Raw genomic sequence first — 24225 nt, forward strand, 5'->3', positions numbered from 1 at the left:
TCGCTGCTTTTTGTACATCTCTATCTTTCATTCTCGCCTGCACAATTCCTTTCTCCTCACTTGAGTTTCTTTCCTTTTCTTCTTCTTTTCTCTTATGCGTTCTCTTCATCTCTATGGCTTTATCTGCTCTCCTCGCATAATCTCTCCATCTCCCTCTCCCCTGTCTCAACTGGCCATTCATCCTGAATTGTGTGGTGTAGTGTATTGTTGTCTCTGTGTACAGTATAGCCAGCGCTGACGTCAGCATGGGATCCACAGAGAACACTGATTCAAAGCTCTGCTGGCTGACTGGCTGGCCTCACTGCCCCCTCGGGGAATTTTAATACTCACTAATCGATCAGTTTCTGGCAATAAAGGTGATGGTGTGGCCAGACCCTAATCATTTTTGCTTTGAAATAAATAGAAGGGGTTTTGCCACATCTCTTATTTCCCTGCTTCCGTGTCTGTCTTTCTCTTCTTTCTGCATGGGTTTTTCTCGAAGCCCTAATGAAATTTTTGCAGACCTCTGGCACTCTGTATGAGTGCGTTGGACAGTAGCTACATTAATACTGCTCTTAAGAAAGATAGAGGGATGAGGCCAGAGGAAATGGGTGCGGGGACAGTGTTTTGATGTGCTTTGTAAAGGATAAAGTGGGCAGAGGGAGTGCGCAATTCTGGGAAATTCAATTATAACTGCGCACTGGCAAGTAATTCCACTAGTATAAATGGGAACGACAGAGCGAGGGATGAAGTGAGTAGAGATGGATGAGACAGAAAGAAAAAGAAGAGATGGAAAGCCGAGGAACAAATGGATTCCAGTTGGCCGGGAAACACGAGTACAACATCAGCGTGTGCATCATTATTTCATGATTTGTGTAACACACCCTCTGCTGTTGAACTCCATTTATATTTCAGGCAGCGCGGGACAATGATGGCATTTTGCCAACCTCAACGAATGCAGCGCAATACACTCGTTATTTGCAAGGGGAGTTGGGCAAGTGTTTTCTTTTTCATGCACATTTGCACCTCTCGACATGCCACCTCGCTGCTGGTACAGCCCCTGATCTCATTAATGCAGGAACAAGGTAACGGATCAGGCTGTGTGCGACCGCTGGGAGGGGGCAGGTTCGCCTTTGATGTTGAGTGAAGCGCAGGGAGAGTCCTAAAGAAAGCCAGGGAGACTTCCAACACCCTGTCACATCTGTCGGCTACAGCCTACAACTTTGCTCATATGCAGACTACAATCGAAACACCACAACGAAAAAACATTCTCACTCATATAATTTGCCACATTAGAAGCATTCATACCCGAGGAACATAAAAACACACTACTGTACATTGTGTACGCGGGAGTTGGGCTCCCAGACTGACAGATGAGCTCATGTCGAAAGAACTGCAGTCTTGTCTAGACTAGCATCTTCTCACCTCCTCCTCCTCTTATTCTGTCCAGCTCAATATTATCATTTTTACACTTGTGGCAAGATCCAGGCCTGGATATCAGTGTGTGAGCAATGATTATTGGTGTGACTCTGACTGTACTGATGTTTGCTGTATATTATTTTGTGTCTCATATATAGAGATTTAGCCTCTCGAAAGGGAAAGGACTTAGTTAGTCATTGTTCAATGTGCAGTGTGTGTCCAGGGTTAGAGGCGTGTCTTTTACTTGCATATTCATCTTCTGACATCTAGTAACTTGCAGGTCACTTTGAATTTGCATTTCTTGAACATTTCTGTTAGAGAAAAAAGGATAAAATATGATGTATGAGATTTAATGACAATTGCCTTTGAGTCCCCAGAATTATTTCTCCTGCCCCCCCCTCCTCCCCCCTGTGTACAAACTCATTAAAAGGAGTGATAAAGGCAACTAATGAAAATCACGACCCGGTATATCATTACAAAAGCCGCTGGTGCCCTCTCGCCTTTCTCCTCTGTGAGCGAGAGAATAAAAGGCTGGCTGAATTAATGTTCGCAGCAATAATGTTACGAAACCGCAGCCCCAGTCCTTAAGTAGTATCTGCTCTCTCCTCGGTGTGTTAAGCCGAGTAAATTAAAGTTCAGGCCAATATTGTGTTACATAATCATTTATACTCTTTGTTCCTCTTTTGTGTTTTTTTTCTCCCCAGGATGACAACTCCATGTTCTTTCAGTTCGGCCCCTCCATCGAGCAGCAGGCTTCAGTCATGCTAAACATCATGGAGGAATATGACTGGTACATCTTCTCCATCGTCACCACGTACTACCCGGGTTACCAGGACTTTGTCACCAAGGTAACCGCACTCGGCCCGAGACGGCATGCACACAGGCAATCAGTTAACATTAACACAAGATGACAGAGAACAAAAGATGAATTTGCCTCCATCTCTGATCACTTGTCACATTAGAAATATTGCTGCCCTGTACCACGGCATACATTTGTTAGTATTCAATGGTCATTATGGAACCTCACTACTGGACCTCCGAATCTTAGAAGAAATTAAATATTAATTAAGTAGATTTCTATATGCGTTTATACTATGTTGTCACTCTTGAAAAACAATGCCACATGGGTGCTGGATAAAACAACGTCATATGGTACACTGTTTGAAGTAACAAAAGCTACCTTAAAAACAAATACTGTTTGACTGTTGTTGTTAACAGCAGCAGGCCTGCAGTGTACAGCAGCAGGGCCCACAGTTTTTAAACACGTTCTAGTCTTTTGTTTGGTTCCAGGTTCCTCAAAATAAATTGTAGCAGTGTTTTGATTTATGATGGTATAATGATTCAATACCAAGAATTAGATGTAGAGTAAATATGTTTTGTAAACTAACTGCATGCTCTGCAAATGTACACAAATCCCCCTTTCCTGAAACTGCATTGGGGAGACACCTTTTAATCAAACTGTCCTAAGCTCAGCCTCTTATCTTGCTCCTGTCCCATGCAGATCCGTAGCTCCGTCGATAACAGTTTTGTTGGCTGGGAGCTGGAGGAAGTGTTGCTTCTCGACATGTCGGTGGATGACGGAGATTCAAAGATCCAGAACCAGTTGAAGAAGCTCCAGAGCCCCGTCATTCTCCTCTACTGCACAAAAGAAGAGGCCAACACCATCTTCGAGGTGGCCCACTCTGTCGGGATCACTGGCTACGGCTACACATGGATCGTGCCCTCGCTGGTGGCCGGAGACACTGTGACGGTGCCTGCAGAGTTCCCCACAGGTAAATCTGCCCTCCCCAGGGGTTCTCAAATACTTATAGTTGTAGAGGTTGGTAAAATGACAAATGGAGTACGTTTTTTATAGTGCAGTTACAGTAGCACACTTTTGGCCTCTCATTTACCCATTCACACACACACACACACACACACACACACACACACACACACACACACACACACACACACACACACACACACACACACACACACACACACACACACACACACACACACACACACACACACACACACACACACACACACACACACATATGGCCATTGTAGGAGTCTTACCAGGCAGGATGACGGCCAACCATTAGAGGCAGCAGGGTACAATTGTCTTACCTCTGTACTCTGAGGAGAGTTTGGTTTATAATGGCTGTTTCACCGAAAACTTAACACAAAGATGGGTCATGTATAACTGACACCTTGTTGGATATTATGTAGTTACAGACCTGTTTTAGATCAGTCTGCCTATTGAGTATGTAGGTGCGTCCATGACAAAGTCAGGAATAGGATTTAAAGTTGAATTCCATTAATTTTTTTTGTCTGACACAATATCAGGGTGAAAAGATGTTGAGGTGCCGTAGCTCAAATCGTAAACCCTTTATAATTAAAATGCTTATAGTTGAAGTATCAAAGTATGTTTAAAATACATGCTTTTTTCTTGATTCTGCAGATCTGATATTTGAGAAACCTGTTTAACATACATTCAACTGTAAAATAGTCACACAACTTAAATGCTGAAATGGTGTAACAGTAGCTAAAAGTAAAGAAGATTCATAAACTCAGCAAAGGACTCAGTAATGTTTCAGCAATTTGTATCTAAAGTTTAAAATAATCAACTAGCCACCCAAATCAACTTAGGCTGTAGCAGTACGCTACTCAGAAATGGTTCATTTTATTGTCTACAAATTAAGCTTTTAAATTTTAGATGATGAATGTCATCTTTATTTTTTTAAAGGTCACTTTACGAGAGCAAAATTGTTTGGGTTTTATTATCTTCGCCATCAGCCAATGCTGACTATGAGATGCAATTGAAAGTTGTGGAAAAGGTCACTAAGTGGACCTTATGTTAATACCGTCAATGAGGATGGAGTCTGTGGTTGCAATACTAGCTGCACTTACGGCTCGCTTGGAAACAGCAGTAAGTAAGTAAGTAAGTAAGTAAGTAAGCTTTATTTATACAGTGTCATGCTGTTGAGGCTGTTGATGTGAGCCTTCTGCACAGGACTGACCTCATATTTATTTTTTACTAAAAAATGTGCAATGCTGAATTTTCTAACTTTGGCTATACCGATGACCTGGTTAAAATGCAAGTAATCCTCATCCAAGAAGTGGCCAGTTCCATCTGCTAAGAATTTTATCGCCAAAACAGCTAATGTAGTTAGCTATTTTGATTTCGCCTGCTAGACAAGAAACAACCTGACCTTTCCTCATAAGAAGTGGAGGAGCGTTTTTACCTCCACAGCACCACTGGAGGTCATCTAACCTTTGAAGGTCAAACGCGGAACCAAAGTGACATCTAAGTTGGGGTTGTAGCCTATTGCCTACTCTACCTACTCACACAATCCGTCATGCGCACCTGTCAGACTTACTCATGTAACTCTACTTCGGCAGACAGTTTTAGAAAGGCCAACTCTCGGTGGGAATCAAACCTTTAAATGCAAGTGATGCTGCCACCATGAGAACTAATGGAACTTTCCACAACTTCAGGCTATTTTGCTCTGTGTAGGGCGGTAAACCTTAGAGCAGGTAGTATATTTACGCCAGACATATGAGCTTGATCATTTGTTGGTGTTTGGCTTGTTGATTTACAGTGACATACTAGATATTACACTGCTACCTGTCCTCAGCAGTTTTTGGGGAAATGGTTCCCAGATAGAACCTGAGATTGTTGTGCCGTTCAAGCACTATAACTCAAACTTTTTACCTCTGCCCCCCTTATTGGCCTCCATGGATGATTTACTCTAAATGAGAGCTCGGAGTGTGTGTGTGTGTGTGTGTGTGTGTGTGTGTGTGTGTGTGTGTGTGTGTGTGTGTGTGCCTGAGTGCTTTTGTGCCATCCTTTGTAATGTCTTTGTGCATTTGTCTATGAAATGTGTGATTGGTTCATGGTGTAATTTGCATGAGAAAAATAATGGGGGAGTCTAATCAAATGGGTTGTGTATTGTTCAAGGGCCAAGATTGTTTATTTGTAGGCATGGGTGAACAAAACTGTGTGTGTGTGTGTGTGTGTGTGTGTGTGTGTGTGTGTGTGTGTGTGTGTGTGTGTGTGTGTGTGTGTGTGTGTGTGTGTGTGTGTGTGTGTGTGTGTGTGTGTGTGTGTGTGTGTGTGTGTGTGTGTGTGTTCAAATTAGGGTTCCACTCTATAAAGTTTGATACATCACCATATCAGCTATGTAAATCACACAAGTCCCCTCTTGATTTATGTTGCCACAGAGATAATCGTGACTAGCTCATGTACTGGATGGATGATTACATAGCGGCGACGGCGGAGAGGCTGCATTGATAGACACACACAAACCATTTTTCAGTTAACATTGTGTTATCATGAGATTAATCATACGGGACACAATGACAGATAGAGGGCTAAATGTCATTCATTCATTTGAAGTGCTGTGGATGGGGTACAGTGCCTACAGTCACATTGTGAAGGCCTGTAGTCTAGCCTCAACAACAAAATGACATTGCATGGCAGTATGCATAGAAATCTTATTATAGTTTGCATGTTGACTATAAGTCAGTATGCAGATGGCTGAGCTTCTGTTGCAGCAGGGGCTTGTGCTCGCCAATGCTGCCCGCTGCCAATAAGATGAACATGATGGTCGCATTTCTACTTAACGGCTTCGGCAGTGACAGTCTGTAAAACCTGCTCCAAGGTCAGCCTCACCTTGATAATGAGTTGTGAAAGCATCTGAAAGACAATCAATTTGGTGTTCTTTGGTTGTGTTGTTGCAGATGTAGATGTCCTGACAATATTTTTTTTATCATACCATTAGAGAAAATAGATTCTACCAAAATACTGCCCGCGAATAACCCAGGATGACAACTCTGCTGTGCAAAAGCAAGAAACAGGCATGGCATATAAACATTAGGTATTCAATTGTAGAACTACAGTTCAACCAACCCTTATTTTCAACCTTAAAAGCCACACAAAGTATGTTATAGCAATAAACCAAACTAACTTCTGAGCTAACAAGAGCATGGCACACAGCATGTGACTGATGGTGTGATGCTGTTGTGTGGTCTGGATGAAGTTCAGGGTTCAGCAGAAGGTGCACGCTAGCTGTGGGGGGAATAATTTGCTTACCAGGCACACTTAATCATTTGCACCACTTGTGATGAAGAGCCCCCAAACCTCATGGGTATCTCCACCGATGCCTTCCTTAAATGGCGCTCTGGGGAACCATCTCTCCTCCTGCTCCCCTCCTTCCATCCCTTTCCTCCTTATTTAATTCTGTTGTCTCCTTGCTTCTCTGCGTCTTCTCTCCAACAGTTTTCAGCCCTCCCCTGACTCTCTTCTAACTCTATTCTCCCTTGGTTTTTGTTCCTTTTGCTTCTTCATCTTAGTGTCTCTGCTAGCAGCTACTCTGACTCCATTCTTCCTTATCAAAATTGCACACCTCTTCTGCACAGACTGTGCTGACGTAACCACCCAATTTGACATCACTGAGAATAATAAGCTGTTTCCAAAAATACCCAGTCATACGGTAGTTCTGCCATTAAGTTCTCCAATCGGCATGTATGAAATCCCATACAATAAAGAGAGTGAGTGAGTGAGTGAGTGAGTGAGTGAGTGAGTGAGTGAGTGAGTGAGTGAGTGAGTGAGTGAGTGAGTGAGTGAGTGAGTGAGTGAGTGAGTGAGTGAGTGAGTGAGTGAGTGAGTGAGTGAGTAACCATGACATGTGACATTAGTTGTAGTCCTGGAGGGCTGGAGCTGTCAGTGCTGAGGCCCCGCGAGGAAGGCAGGTTGCCAGGCCGCCTGTCTGTCTATTTCTGCCCACTGACATGGTAGTGGATTCTTTGACACGTGGTCATACTCTGTCAGATCGACGTGGACAATCTGATAGACAGGCAGGGGGGAGGCGGGATTGAAAGGCAGACAGATACTCTAGCCAGATAAATTGACGTGAATACAGTCCGTGCTTCAATGTGAGCTGAACCCAGAGGTGTCCAATGAGTTCCAAACCCGAAAGATCGGTTAGTGGCCGTTTTCACAAGTCAGGCATTGATGCTGAGAGACCAGATAAGACAAGGCTTTAGTCTGGAAGGTTTCAATGTTAAATTGACCCTTCACTAAACCCATCCCCCTACTGTTGCATTTGTCAAGCTTTGAAGCTTTCAACGGGACACAATTCAGACGTAGACAGTTAACTTCACTAAGGTCGGATTCACCACTGGATTCTGAATTATCAGTAAGCTTTGATTTCACTCAATACTTTTCCAACATGTAGTTGAGGCTTATTTGTTCCCATACACTTGAATCGTTTAAAAGATTACTTCACAAAATCAACACAAACAACAGCTCATATGCTTTAATGTTAATATTTTCTGTCAGCAGGTTGCTTCTCTTTTACCAGAGAAAAGAAGAGGAAGAGGCGATGAGTTTGGCTCACACTTTCTCACACAAGTTTGGCTTGAGTCTACAGAGTGAACACTTTCCAAAATGAAATAAAGAGCAGGACAGAGCCGCCATTGTTGCTCAATGTACAGTAAACACATAGTTGAACCCATTCACTTTTACTAGAGGTGATTTAGAAAAAACACCATCAAATCTGTTTAATGGGTTTCTCTTTGACTACAGCCCCCTACACACTGCTGTAACACGTGGATAAATCCAAAGCATGACAGAACTATTGTTCCTAGGGTGCTGTTGCTATGATTGGACACATTTGCGGTTCAGGGGAGGGCTTTAAAGAACAGTCAATAATCATGCTGAGCGAATCAAGGTGAGGAAAGTGGCTTCGCAACACTCCCTTCTATCCTAACAGCTGCCTTGTTGAACCTAGACGACGGTCATGAGTTTCCAGCAGCTCCACTGGATGTGCTAATTTGCCAGTCGTGTAATCTTGTGGTTAATTGGGTGGTTGTGACCCTTTCAAGTTCCAAACGTTAGACCCAGTCCAATTAAGACCTGTGACCCAAAACAATGTGGTGAAATGATTAATAATATTAATAAGAAAATGTCCAAAATCAAATCAAAATGGATTCAAATCCATTAGAGACTTGTCAGTCAAATACCCAAGGACAATCTCACCTGTTAGCTGATAAAATCATGACAGTGGTAAACAAGAGGGCTAAATGATTGATCATTAAAAAGGGATAAACATGCTGGGCAGCATGCACTGTGTGCCATCAATTAATGGTGACAATTTGTCACAAGTTAATCATTTTATCAATAACGGCAGTCTAATATAAATATAATTTATTATCTAAATGCCAGCTGTGGCTTCGTAGATGCATGAACGCATACGTTTCATAGTAAATCGACTCTTCTCGTAGTGTTTCTCTGTGGTGTTCTTTCTTTCTTTTGGATTGATAATACAGTAAGAATGGAGTCAGAAACACATTGTGCTCTGCCTGGGGAAAACTTGGAATATCCAGGGCTGCAACTAACGATTATTTTGATAATCGATGAATCTGTCGATTAGTTTCTCGATTAATCGATTATTAATCGATTATTGTTTTGGCCCATAAAATGTCAGAAAATGGTGAAAAATGTTGATAAATTTTCCAAAGCACATGTTGACTTCCTCAAATGTATTTTTATGTCCAAAACACAAAGATATTTCGGTTTACTGTCATGATAGGATTAAAGAAACCAGAAAATATACACATTTGAGAAGCTGAAATCAGAGAATTTGGAAATGTTTTATTAAAAAATTACTTGAAACGATTAATCGATTATCAAAATAGTTGTCGATTATTTTAATAATCGATTAATAATCGATTCGTCGATTAATCGTTGCAGCTCTATATCCAAGTATGGTCCGTCTGATATCCTGCGTAATTAACAGCAGAAAGGGGGTGACTGTTGGAGGAAGGACAAGCATCCTGGCAAACTACTGAATAGGGCTGATGAATGGTTGGATTGGCACCAGGAGAGATAGGCAGCGAGACGGAGAGACAGTGAGACACAACAATTGACTGATCATAAACAGACAGATTTTCCACTGGACCGAGGTCAGACCAGAGGACAGAAGGACAGATAAACAGGAGTACAGACAGTGCAAAAGGCCAGCAAACAGAGACAGACGGACAGATGGACAAACACAGCAAGGTGATAGACGCTTCAGCCAGGATGGCAGTGCGATTCATCTGCTCTCTGAGTCATTACGTAGTGTGTGCTCTGTCTCTTGGAGTGAGTTCAAATTATACACACACTGTATACCGTAACAGAGTTCTCCCTATCCCTCCCCACTTTAGTTTCCTCCATCTGTCTCTCCTTTGTGTCTCTCTCTCTCTCCTATTTCCCCCGTATAACAGTTTACCTCTCTTTTGCAGTATTATCCTTAAATTCTCTCCTAGCTCTTTCCATCTCTCATCTCTCTCTCTCCTGTTCTCTTCTCTGTCCCCCCAGGTCTGCTCTCTGTGTCCTATGACGAGTGGGACTACGGCCTGGAGGCCCGTCTCCGCGACGGAGTGGCCATCATCACCATGGCAACCTCCACCATGATGATGGATCGCGGACCTCACACCCTGCTGAAGTCTGAGTGTCACGGAACTCCTGACAAGAAGACCCCCATCTCAGGCAACCCCAACGAAGTGCTCAGGTGAGTGAAGACAGCAGGCTGGATTTGTGCTACAGTCAGCAGCAGGTCAGCTTAGCTTAGCTTAGCTTAGCACAGCATATGGACATAGTAAAGCCTAAAGCTATCCGTCCTCTGTCCAAATGTAACATAGTTTCCCTATCAGCACCTCTAAATCTCCTTAATTAATAACTTTAATCCTGGTATTTTAAGTGGCACAAAAAACAAAGTGTAAAAAGACGTCAAATTCGCTATTTTATGTTGGTCCTTTTTGTGCCAGACTATTTCTTTGGCGGGACTGGTTACCAGGCAACCAGCCACTCTCCAGGAATTTACTGCTGCCCGCCAAGGAATCGTCTAATCCCCCTCAAGACAACGATTTATCATTTCTGAATTTCAGTTTTTGCCAAAGTTAAACAAAGGGGATATCACATGTTAACCTGGGAGCCTATTTGATTTAGCTAGGCTAGCTGTTTCCCACAGGTTCCAGTCATTATGCTAAGCTAAGCTAACCAGCTGCTAGCTTTAGCTTTATGTTTAAAGGACAGATTTGAGAGCGGTACCATAGCTCCCAAACTGTTCTTTTTTTCCCAGCATGGAATTAAATTATGGGTGGTGTGGTAATGTGGTGTGTGTCCTCACAATGAGGCCATCAGGGAAACCCAAACTATCTTAAATGGGATGTGCACATAAAAATTGGCTATATCTTGTTGTGTTCATTGAGAAATATATAGCAGTCATAAATCAAAGTTGTGACATTTGGGCATATTTTTTTACTTAACACATTAGAAAAGTAATAGTTGTATTGTATTGTTCTAAGATTTTATTTTAAGGTTCAACTTCATGTAGAATGCTGCCACTTGTCTGTACTCTCTCTTTATCAGAGTGCATATCACTACAGTTATGTTATGGTGAGAACGTCTGAGTGCAATGCTTCCTGCATTGCACTCAGACGTTCTCAATGTTCTTTTTCAAGCTTTATGTGCAGAAAAACAAGCTCACTTTTTGCCCTGAAGCAATCCCTCACATACTGTATCCCATGAAAACTGTCTCTGTGGTGTTCAATAAAGTACAGAGGCCAGGCATCTCACCACTGGTCTCATTTGCTTACGGTTGTTATTTACAATTACTCTAATGTTTTCAAATTAATGTGACAATGATTTATGGATGCTGGAGTGCCAAAGCAGAAGCTTTATAAAAAGCGCACAGATTCAACATGCAACAAGAGCATCCTGGCATGGATCAGCACAACCATGGCTGCAGCAGATGCTGGCACACACACACACACACACACACACACACACACACACACACACACACACACACACACACACACACACACACACACACACACACACACACACACACACACACAGACATGCACCTTCATCCCCCTGCATACTGTGTGTGATAATCCTCCCCCCATGTAATAATAGCCTACACACACAAACAACCCCTTCACATGCCCCTTCCTCTGAAAAATCCACCCCACCCCCTCAGCTGTCCGTCCTAGCAGCAAGCTTTTTGAACTGTTTGTGAAGCGCAGCGTTCGGTGGCGCTTTGCTCTGTGCGCTGCCTAATTGGTCCCAATGGCGTTTCAGTCGACTAACACTACCCCTTGTCGTGCTGTGCTCCAGAGCCCAGCACAGTATTATATTCAGGGGGCAGTTTCACCCATTTATGCTGTGTCTGCTGCCGGGCTTTATAGTGTGTTTTTAGTGTGCTAAAGAGAGGCAGACTGACAGGTGTGTGTGTGTGTGTGTGTGTGTGTGTGTGTGTGTGTGTGTGTGTGTGTGTGTGTGTGTGTGTGTGTGTGTGTGTGTGTAGAGATATCGCAAAGGATGGATGTGCTCAAGAGTCCTTTTAGGACACCAGTCTGGTTGCTCATATAGAAAAAGCCTGTCTTACTTCTGTTTTGTTTTTGTTCTCAAGGCAGCTTTACGCTGGTAGACTTACTACACTCAAAAACAAATTGAAACACATAGAATTGCGCACCCACTTTTGTTCAGTCAGACACACAGATAGACACAAACACAGTCTCTCTCTGCTTTTGAAGTCTCTGCTGTCTCCTGTGATTTCTCTGCTAAATTCCCATCGCACGTGCATCCAGAAATCCTACTTTTCACAAAGTAGAAAAACATGGAGCCTTCCTTGGAAACACCTTTTGTTTAGTTTTTTGCACTGTGAATGAGGGATGTGTGGATAATTTTTTTCCGCTCATGCTCCAAGCTTAACTGCATCCTGCACTAGGGCGGCAAGGCTTTGTTGTCTGTTCCAGTGAACTCCTTAGATGTCATTTCAACCCCTGTCTGCTTGTTTACTCCTTTTTGAAGCTGTTGCATTTGTTTTACCGCTGCTCACAGCTTTGAGATAAGAGCAGAGTTGATGGCAGCTGCTGTTGCCCCAGAATACGATGCCCTCCTGTTCTGTTCATGTGTGCTTTGCCGTGGTCTGCTACAGCTCCACTGTGGTCTTTTCTGCCATGTCTTTGCCCATACTCAGCTCTCTCTCTCTCTTGACTCTGTCGTGTTCCTCTCTATCCTCTCTTGCCCTGTCGTCCTTTCCTTTGTTCTGCCCGGCTCTGCTTTCAGACTCACCTCTGCTCCACTATATTCCCTTCTATTCACTCTGTTCTCAGTACTCACATCTTCTTCTCCTCCGTTCCTCCGCTCCTCCCCAGCCCATTGTCTGCGCTCCAGACCTAGCAGGTTTATAATCAACTTAGCTGTGTTGTTGATTAGATCAGTCACTAGCGCTGCTAAGATCCCTCGCCCCTTGCCGCCTTAACTAAATTTGTTTGCTGATAACCTTTGTCTTCAAGTGTTCAATCAAGAGATTAGCATTTGGCCTACAGTCTATATTACTAGAAACTGAATGAATGGCTGCTTGCCTGGCTCACTGGCTGGCTGGCTGGCTGGATGGATGCCCCGCTGCCCGTTTGCTTCACCACTAAGTGAATCAATGGATGATTAGATGAAAGATGGGTGGAAAGGGAAGCAACTCAATCAAAAGGCTCTTTTGTAGGACAGGAAACGCTTATAGGCCTACCCAATGACTCCGCAGTGGATTCAAACCTAATTGACCAAGGCACCTTTTCAAGCAGACCTTTAGATCAAATTGCTAATAAGTTGCAATTAGTCCTTCGTAGTTGAGAAATAACACGTAACAACTCAATCTCTAAAGCGCCGTTGCTGTGAGGTACTAGTCCATTAAAATGTCCTGAGTCTGTCAACTGGAAGTCAGACTCATTTCAACCTATGTGAATTGGTTAAGAGCAGAGCAACTTTTTTTGCACTCAACCCACTTGTGGCTTATGCTACCATTCCAACCATTCATACATTAGGCTAATAGTATTTTCGGTCATTACTTTTAGCTAATGATATTAACAGTTTATCCATTATTTTTCATGCACTCTTTTTTTGCAATAACACCTACATTAGTTCTTAAAGCTCCCTTTCAAGTTGAGGTGATTTTTTTAAAACCAAACATAAATTCTATTCATAAATATTTTATTCATTAATTGATTTGAACTATCAAACAATCTTTCCATGTACTCTCTGACAACTGCTTTCAAAATTCAGATTGAAAATATGTGTAGAAGCACTGGAAGTGGTGAAAGAAGAAAGATGGTACTTGTCAGTCATTCATTATACAGCCTGGTGTTAGCTGCAGGTTATGACCACAGTACAAAGGTACCAAAGCACATTGAACATAGCACAATTTGTGGAAAAGCTTTGGGTCTCTACAGCCGTGTGTCTGATCACCTGTGGTTAAGGGTTAGGACTCCTTTGTGTTGATCACTTTGAAGTTTCGATCACACATTCATGTTTTTCAAGCTTCTAGAATACAAACTGACAGTTAGGGATGCATGGAAATATGTAAATCATATCTAGTTTAAATTTCACTCCGCTGTTGAAGTGATGAGGAATTGCTGTAAAATCACGGCCATCTATTTGACTTTATAAGCCGTACATTGTGCAGGTCCCTTTATGCCTAGCATTTCCTTGTCCAGCCCTCAGAGCTTCACAGAATACCACAGGAGAAGGACACATCACTCCACTAAGTAAATTAAGTCCTCTGTAGCCAGCGCTGTGACATTCGGGCTAATGCTACAGTATGAGCCTGACAAATGAAGATAGCAGAGAGAGGGAGAGGAGAGCAAAGCATGGAGAGCAGAAGACACAGTGAGGGAGGGCTAAAGAGGAGAGACCACTGCTGAGCAATACACTACAGTGTGAGAATCAGGAGCTTGACAACAGTAGGCCTGACCTTGCCAGGCATGGACAGGTTCCAAATGAGCTTGGAGATGGAAAGGTGTGAAGTGCTTTAAAGCTCGTGGACATTTGTGAACTTCTGTGGCCTCAGCCAGGCGTTCAATAAAGTGTAAGTTTGTGTGTTTGCACGCATGCAGGTCTGTGTGATTGTTCACTCATTTGACCCTATTGAGCTAAGGGATGAGTGTGTACCAGCATTGACAGACAGTTTGTCCACCTGTGTGTGTGTGTGTGTGTGTGTGTGTGTGTGTGTGTGTGTGTGTGTGCACGTGCACTTTCAGCTGTTATTTTGTCACTAAATCTTTTTTACCTATGCCAGGTTTATTCAGTTTATTCTCCCTACTTTTCTGTAGTTTTATTTTATTTCAAGTCACCACTATACCTCTCCTTCTATTTGTATTACATTATTACCTCTCTTTTTCTGCAATTTACTGCTTCCTTGTTCACCCCAATTCTTTCGTCTGCAGGCTATTATAACTTTATATTCTTCTAAGGTATGTTTGCCCTGTTAGGCTTTTGAAGTTTTATAAGAACATTTAAAATAAAATTGCCTCATGTATTTTATCAAGCATCTCCTTTAATGTAGCGAAAAAGCTTTGTTCAACGGGCTACCGTTTAAAATGAATTTCCGCATAATTTGTTTTAATTAAGGGCTGTCTATCCTTTTGTCAAATGTAAATCAAGTCAAAGCCCCATATCTGGGACCATTGACCTATTTACTATTGTCCATCCTGCCCTTCTTTGTGTATCTCAGTTCATGTCTCTCATCTCGCCGCTCTCCTCCCATTAGCACACTTTATTGCAATGTTTACACATTCGGTTCCCATGTCTGAACACACACGGATGACACGAGATGCATACCGCAAGCAGATGCACACACAACTTATTCACACCTCCTCCCCCTGCTCACATTCACACTCTGTTGCCCCAAGTGTGCACGCAGCAAAGCCACTGTATTTTTTTGTCTGCAACGGTTGCCATATGGGGCATGTTATCATTCTCCATATGAATTCCAATAAGTACATTGCACCACAGTAATTGCTAAGGAGTGTAATTCATGACTTATTCATGCCAGGGTTAATTTATTAAAACTGACATATCAATATTTCACACAACTCCTCCATTATTCAGCACAAAACATGTGCTAAAACGTATCTGTGTCAGGCCATGGACTTAGCATGGCAAGTGTTTGCCTATTTGTGTGTGTGATAGTGTGTGTGCTGTGTGTGTGTGTGTGTGTGTGTGTGTGTGTGTGTGTGTGTGTGTGTGTGTGTGTGTGTGTGTGTGTGTGTGTGTGTGTGTGTGTTTCTGGCACATAGCTGTTTTGATTTACAATGATGAGAATTTTCCCCAAATAAAATTTAAATTGTATGACATTTCTGCAGAAATGCGAGGCAGTTTGTAGATGTGTATATTGTAACAGTACATTGATTGGAGCGCTGCCACGTTGGAGTCTGGTCAGTGTCACACTTGCCTTCAGCAGGTGGAGACAGCTGCTGCTGCTGCTGCTGCTGCCATTTGAATTTGAATTCACCTTCTGTACTGTACAGAAAAAATAGGTTAAGAGTTCGGTTGGATGTGTGCCTCCGTCTTCTAATGGTCCTCACACACAACATGTACATTTGTGCATAGCAGCCTCAGCATACATATTACTTACTGCCATTTAAGTGCACGGACAGTATTTTAAAAAATGATAGAGGGAGAGGGGGCCTGTGCTCAAATGTTCTTTGTTTTGTTTTTGTTTGTTTTTTTGTCTCTGGCGGTGCTGGGAAGTCAGTGAAGGTGGCTGTCTGTCATCCAGCTTGGAGCAGGGGGCACTTAACACCCAGCTGCCCCGGTGGACCTGCCCAGTGGCCCATAAGAGGACTGAATGGGCTGCTTCCAGATGTGGATGTGCTGCATACACCACCCATCTGTGCAGAGTAAACCCTCGCTGTAGTGTTTACGCGTGTGCAGCCACATATGTGTCTACAGTAGTTTACAGTAGTGATACGGGAGGTTCATAGGAGGTTAGGGAAAGCAAGGATGGTCACATGGATGGAAACAGAGTGAAATGATATGCCGGTAAACACAGTATAGTCACAGTTTGATGGGAGAAGAGGGAAGAGAGCATTGCATTCTAGTAGTAAAACGTCCAATCCCCTCCCTCTTATTCCTTGAATCTCACTCTCTCCCTCTCTCTATCTCTCTCTCTCTCTGTGTCTCTCTATCTCTATCTCTCTCTCTCTGTCTCTTTCACTTCCACCCACTGCAAGATTACCGTTACCATAGTAACACACAGCAGATTGGCTCGGAAGTCACAGTGGTTGTGGGTGCCATGGCAACACACATATGCTTGTGTTTCGCTCCGCTACTGCTATCAACGTGTGTAGGATGCACACACACACACATGCACATGTAGACACACACACACACACTCACACACTCACACACACACACACAAAGGGCCCACGTTACTGCACGTAACAATAGCTTGCTCGCTAAAGATTAGAGGGGGCGCAAGTCATTTTGTAAATGGCTTATGATTTATGCAGCAGATTCTGTGCACTTTGTATCAGTGCCAGGGCTCTATACAGGATGGGGCGGTTAGCTGGACACATGGGGCTGCGTGAGATATGGTATGATGCTGCTGGATGATTCTGCTCATCACAGCCCATTGGAAACATCAATATTTAATACAAGGAAGAGACTAAGGAAGCCATGGCATTAGAGTAATTGCTGGATTATTACATAAATCCCTCCGTTATGTACATAGCACTATATAGATGAATAGATACACGCATGCATTGGAGCAAAAGAATAATGGCTCCCTTCCTTTGAGCTTCTTGCTTAGCTGTTTCAGTGTAAATGTCACACAGGGTTAAAGTTGAAGCCATTTGAACTTTGAGAGCAGCAGTGAGGTGATGTGTAACATGAACGTGGAGCTGCAGCGGGCTTGAGCCTCACAGCTCTCTCTCCCGAGGAAACCGATGGCTCAAGGCAAAGCACATTCTGCTGCCGATCACGTTTCCCAATACTGTACGTGACCCGGCTTACAGACCCCGTCAGCACACTGGCACCGACACACACACACACACACACACACACACACACACACACACACACACACACACACACACACACTTCTCTCATTTATGCTTTCATCTACATGTATACAGCGTTGGAGGCAGAGTGTTTCCATGGAAACAGCCTAGAAGAGAGAGAGGGAAGCAAAGAGAGAGTAAGGGTGAGTGAGGGAAAGAGTTAAGAGCGCATGTGTCTCTCTCACAGTGTGTGTGTGTGTGTGTGTGTGTGTGTGTGTGTGTGTGTGTGTGTGTGTGTGTGTGTGTGTGTGTGTGTGTGTGTGTGTGTGTGTGTGTGTGTGTGTGTGTGTGTGTGTGTGTGTGTGTGTGTGTGTGTGTGTGTGTGTGTGTGTGTGTGTGTTTGTTTGTGTGTGTGTGGGATGACAGCGAAGTGATTTGAGTTCACCTGACATAAACATTCCTGCTCTCACATACGCACACTTACACACTCCCACACACATTCAGCATAATCACTGTAAGAGAATACAGTTGAGTGTGTGCAAGGATGTGTGTGTGTGTGTTTGTGTTTGTGTGTATGTGTGTGTGTGTGTGTGTGTGTGTGTGTGTGTGTGTGTGTGTGTGTGTGTGTGTGTGTGCCTGCCTGAGTGTGTGTTTGTTGTGTTTAGTTGAAGGGAAGTGAAATGATTTCACCTGACAGAAACAGTGCTGCTTTCTTTCTCCTTGTCCTCCACACAATCACTCCGACTGAAGTAGACCAACAGAGCCACACACACACACACACACACACACACACACACACACACACACACACACACACACACACACACACACACACACACACACACACACACACACACACACACACACACACACACACACACACACACACACACACACACACACACACACACACAATCACAGTGATCTGACAAGCTGCTACTGGTGTATTGTGTAGTGCTTTTTGTTACATTTAAGGCCAGACACAGACTGCATTGCTCATTTTTGTGCCGCCTTGCCCCGTCGCTTTCTCCAAAGCTCGCTTTATGATTTGTCAATAGGACACAACAACACTTAGAGCAGAAATTGGTCAATTCATCTTTTAAGGAGATGAATAAACTCTGTTTTCTAGATTTGTTTTTAAGTGAAGCTGACCATCTGCTGGCTGTATTCGCTTCATATTAGGCGGACATTTCTGAAAGTAGAATCAATCTTCTCATCCAAACCCTCCACCCAAAAGCAAACAAGCATATTCCACGAAATGTCAAACTATTCTTGTAAGGTCACGTCAATAAGCGGGGAACGCATGGACACTGGGATGATTGGAGAGATAATTTGGCGTAATTAATTTTCCTCAGTCCCGTCGTCGTACAATAATCGAGCAAGCTGTGCTGCTCATATGTCTGTCTGCAACTGACGGATATAATGTGTATTCATCTATTAATGAAAAACCCTTGTCTGACATTGGCCGAATGCCCTTTCGTGGCACAAGATGAATTTGTGTAATGTCATTATGGTTTTGTCTGAAGAGATAAATGCCTACAAAAATACATAGACACATAATCAAAACTTTAATGTTTGGGAAAAGGAGTCACCATCCACAATACAATTTATGGATGTATAGAGCAAAATAAAACAATCCTACCACCGGTCGGATGTTTTTTTTAGGGAGGTGATCCATGCCTCGCTGACTCTCTCCCTCAATGTTTCCCCCTACAGGTACCTGATGAATGTGACGTTTGAGGGGCGTAATCTGTCGTTCAGCGAGGACGGATACCAGATGCACCCAAAGCTGGTCATCATTCTGCTGGACAAGGAGAGACAGTGGGACCGGGTGAGACCGAGAGAGACGGAAGACAGTGGCCCGTTTGTGTGTGTGTGTGTGTGTGTGTGTGTGTGTGTGTGCATCTATTATCATGTTCCTATTAAAAGACGCAACAAAGCAGCTATAAAGCGGTCATGCCCATTATGCTGACGGGGCGTTAGGAATGCCATTGCCTGATTGGTCCATGTGTGTATCCCTCTATCTGAATCTCTTATCATCTGATTTTCACTTTTTAAGCATTTTGAGACTTGAGCTTTACAGGCGCTAACTCTGATTAGATATTATCATCTCAGCCAAGGTGCCTTTCAGCAACACAGATTGCATTGTCAGCTTCGGCTCATTCTGAAAGTTTGGTGAGCTATTACATCAAGTACAACCAAATAATTTATTTAACATTCTTTACAGACTCATCTCTCAGTTGTTTGTCTGCCAAAAAGTATATCTTCACTTCACTTCACAAATACTGTATATATAGCTTTGGGGATCGCACAGCTTGTGTTTCAGCAAAAAGACACACTGTATGAGGCATCATTTTCAGAGAGGGGAAAATAAAATATGCATGTTTAACTGCACTTTACACGCACCGTACTGCATGTTCTTTGATTGCATATTAAGCTTCCACTTCAAATGATCTAAGTAATAGTGAGACCTGAAGCAACTCAGACATAACTTGGATGTGCTTAAATTGCGCACCATGTGACTTTTAGAGAACAGCATATACCGTAGGCCGTAGTGCTAAGGAGGGGTTGATGCGGTTATTAGAGGATTTGACGTCCAGTGAGACTGTGTGCAGTTACTGTTGTAGGACCCCAGGTGAAGATGGAATACCGTGTTCACGTCAGGGGCCTTATTTATCAAAGCATGTGTAGAACTAGTTCTAAATGTTTGCTTTAGGAACTGTACGTACAGAGAACAAACCTTGCCAATTCAACATCTATCTGCTTGTGTACGTGCAGGCTCATTAGTGTAAAGAAATGCTCTCATTAGTGTAAAGAAAATGTGCCTCGTGTACAACTGACAAATAAAGATAACTTAACTTAACTTAACTTAAACTTAACTTAACTTAACTTAACTTAACTTAAAGAAATGCTCCAAGGATGCCAAATATGGCCAAACGCATCCTTTTGAAAGTCCAAATACATTGCATACAAAGAATTTAAAATACTGTAGTGGGAGTTGTGGGAGTAGGCGTGTGGGAAAGCTTCCCAGCGTGCACCATGGCACTGTGTTTTACATTATCTTCTGAAACGTTCATACAGTTTCCACTCTGTTGGAACTTTTTTTTAATACAGTTTGTTGTTGCTAATTGTGGTAATACAGTGTGTGAATGCTGAGAACTGGACTCAGATGTAATGTCTTAAAGCTAAAAACACTACACTACTGATTGAAATTCTGACAAACAAAAAATGTGACTTTCCACAGGTCTTCCTCTGATTTTGTGATATTTCGCAATTTCAAATTCAAAAAACATATTTCTCTTTTTATCTTTACTTAATATTTGGTTAAATGATCCTCCATACTGTTTATTATTAATGCAGATTGATTACAATCAGTTGACATCAACACAGATCATCTGGAGCTCTTATATTAGATTACAGGTGCAAAGTCATGCACTAATAAAGACTAAGTAGAGGCATTTAGGCATAGATTGACTCTGACAGACGTGATTACCTTGTTTTCCAAACGAAGATGCACGGTTAGTTTACAATCCATCCATTATGCTGACATGGTCTACAGAGTAGTGTGTGTCTATCATTTAGGAATCAGTTCACACGTAATTACACTGGTGTACCACAAGGGCTTTGGCTTTGCATGGTCAGGAATGGTTATTAAGAAGATATTCATAAATCGGTTTCTAGAGTATAAGTAGAAATAAGCATATGCACGGTTCGCCGCACTGAGTATGCGCCAGTGGTAGCACTGTGGCTATAGGCTTCTCCTATGTCCACTTTATTTGTGCCTTGTGGATTTTCTTCATGGAATGATTGGTGTGAATGCTGAAAGCATTCACAGCTTTAATATCCAACAGCCTTCAAATGATTTCTTTATTATTATTATTCCGCCGTTTCCTACGCGTTCCATATCTTCAACATCCTTCAACCTTCAAACCTGATTCAAATATCGACATGTTCAGCTCTTCAAGGACTTTATTGCTCCCCTTCAACATTTAAAAAAAAAATCATAATTTCATACTTCTTCAACGTTTTATGCAAAATTATGCAAAATTTCAAATCCCTACTCCTCCTTCATACTTTATCCGACAAACTTCATTGTCACATATAACTGTTCAGAATAGTTCAGAGATTAACATTCTATGAATGGAATTTTCAGGAAATCCATAACTTCAAAGAAAATCAACCATTTATGAAATTAATATTTCTTGCAAAATTATGAATGCTCCTACTCGTTCATACTTCATCGTAGAAACTCGATTCAAGGTGTTCCATGTTTGTCTTGCATGGGAGCACGTTTCCATCATTCACTATCTTTTCATAAAATGCATAACTTCAGTGATAATTAAAGGTTTATTACACCAAAAATCCTCATCCAGAATGAATGAGGAAATCGGCAAAACGCGGAGCGTTTTGCACTGATTTCAAGCACTTGATAATTGATAATTGATAAACTGATAATTCATCCTACAAAGTTCATTTCTTCGACCAAATATTCAGCTATCTTTCGTCTTTCATTGTTAGAATTCAACCTTTTTAAAAAAAAGCATAGTTTTCAAATTAATCAGCCATGTTTGATGCATGAAACATCAATTTGAGTGATTTCTAAAGTGTGCACATCAACTGCCAGAGTGGAGAAGAGGGAATAAAAAATAACCTTTTGTGACTGCATTATCTCATGAACGCTTCCACGGTTTTTCTTCAAATTTTGCACAAATGTTGATTCTGACTCAAAGATGAACTGATTACATTTTGGAGGTCATAGTTCAAGGTCAAAATTCATTCCTCAATTCAGCTAGAAAGTCCATTCAAACTTCCAAATATTCCACATTTTTCAAACATTCTATTATTCAACCATTCTGTTGATTCAGATATATTCATCCTTCGTTCTTCATTAACATTCAGCAGTGAAGCGTCAGCTTCTTCAGCATCAGCTTCAGCCGCATCAGCATTCACACCGCAAATTCTTCAAGGAATTGCATTTCTAGTTCATCTTATTATTTGTTAGATTGTTTTGGAAATTATTGACTTTCGGGAAAGCACGAGTACAGAAACCTTACGTCCTCCAAGAGTGGCAAAGGCAGTTACTTGAGTTTCCACTACAACTCAGTCAAACTCGAGATGCATTCAGTCTAAAGGTGAACACATTGTATCGGACGGATGTAAAATAGCTCAAACTTCTCTAAGTGCTGGTGGAGGAGAAGGTGGTGGTGGTCTTGGGGATGCAGACATCCTGAGTCATGCTCTGAAACCGACAACCTTACATGAACTTGATGCTCGCCGCCACCTGCAAAGTCCCCCAGCATGCATCTGTGTTTGAGACTCCCCCTCCATTGTAACTGTGTCCTGCAGTCTGACTCCTTTGACTCTCCCTACTCTTTATTCTCAGTGTTTCTCTCTCTTCTTCTTCTACCTCTCTAATCTATATTCTGTCCTCTGATCAGAGAACAAGGTGAATCGCTCTCCTCCTGTCTCCTCTCTCTCTCTCGCTCTCTCTCTCTATATCTCTATCTCTTTTCTCCTTCTTTCTCCCTCTGCAGCCTGCACCCCCTCTTCTCTCCTCCTCCTCCTCCTCTCGCTCCCTCGCTCATGTTTAATTCTTAGCTTGACTTCCAGCTGAACCACTTTTTTCTCCGATCTTAATGAGTTTCCCGATCCCACAAACCCATCCCTCCACTGCATCTTTGAAGTAGTGTGAACATTCTGTGGTGTCCAGTCCCGTTTACTTCCCTTCCAGACTGATTTTAACCCTTTTCTCTCCACCCCCACTACCCTCCATACTGGTCTTTCTCTCTCACTTTCTCCCTCTCACGCTCTTATTTTGGCGATACACAGCCTTAGAATTTCCACCCAGGCCGCTATGGCACGTTTGTGTAAACCTGAATTTACACACTCAAATGTCCTAGTCTTAGTGTATCCAATTAGCTGATGATCCATAACCATCCTCTACCACACCTTTCATCAATGAGCACTGGGCATGGCAGGATTCTCAAGCTATGTTTTCATGTGCATCTAGTTGACTAATTGACAGTGCCCTTTCAGTGTAGAAAGGATCCACAAGGCTAGAGGGCTCTCCAGATGTACAGTACAGCTGGACACTCCTCTACAGAAGAGCCAGCCTGTTGCATCTGAATGAGCTCCATCCATACTCCACTTTCTCCCTTTCTCTCTCCACATTTAGCCAATCTCAATGTTCTCCGTCTCACTTCATGCGTGTCCATTTGTTGCTTCTCAATTCCCTCCCTCCCTCCCTATCCTCCCTTCCTCCCTCCCTCTCTTTTTTTTTTTTTTTAATCAACATTTTTATTTATTTTTTGGTTTTGTGATATTACAGTGCCAGGTTGTTATTTTGTTACATATAGTTGAAATGAAAAGAATAAATGAAAAACAACTTATGACACTTTAAAACAAACAATAGTAAAGGGAAAAAAACAACAACATCAAATACCCAAAAATAATCCCCTCAAGTCACTGCAGTTTTATAAAGATTGAACGAGCCCAAATGCTTTACGAAATCCCGCACTGGACTGTTGAAGCGAGTACCTAATCTTTTCTAGCTTGAGACAAGACATAACATCTCTCAGCCATTGTGTGTGAGTGGGCGGGACAGGTTCCCTCCAACTCAGCAGAATGGTTCGCCGGGCCAGAAGAGAGGCAAACGATCTAGTACGATTGCTTAGCTGCAGTTAGTCCAACCACCTCGTCAGTGACCCCAAAAAAAGTGCAATTAGTGGGTTTTGGTTCCAACTTTATGTTTAACACCTGAGATAAGTTTGGAAGACCTCTACCCAGAATTTGTCAAGGCTGGGGCACAACCAATACATATGAGGCGAGAGGCTTCATAGATGTTGCATTTTACGCACAGTGGACTAACATCAGGGTAAAATTGTGGATAATTTGGCTTTTGAGATATGAGCCCTATGAACCACTTTGAATTGGCCTCTCTTTTTTTAACAATGTTCTATCTCTCATTTAAAACTCCATCCGCCTCCTCTTTGTCTCATTGTTTGTCTC

The 24225-nt window shown here is 42.5% G+C and overlaps 1 protein-coding gene across 1 annotated transcript in view; it reads left to right on the forward strand.

Annotated features, from left to right (window-relative positions):
- The window catches only part of grin2ba (glutamate receptor, ionotropic, N-methyl D-aspartate 2B-a), a gene marked incomplete at both ends in the record, with an annotated part of 111217 nt that overhangs the window by 65273 nt on the left and 21719 nt on the right, over positions 1-24225 (forward strand). Inside the window, 4 exon segments of the mRNA XM_080043641.1 lie at positions 2103-2246; positions 2900-3170; positions 9752-9944; positions 18934-19048. Coding sequence (XP_079899767.1) covers positions 2103-2246; positions 2900-3170; positions 9752-9944; positions 18934-19048 — 723 coding nt within the window.

Source organism: Ammodytes marinus (genome assembly GCF_949987685.1).
Source record: "Ammodytes marinus genome assembly, chromosome: 16".
NCBI classification, from domain to species: Eukaryota; Metazoa; Chordata; class Actinopteri; order Uranoscopiformes; family Ammodytidae; genus Ammodytes; species Ammodytes marinus.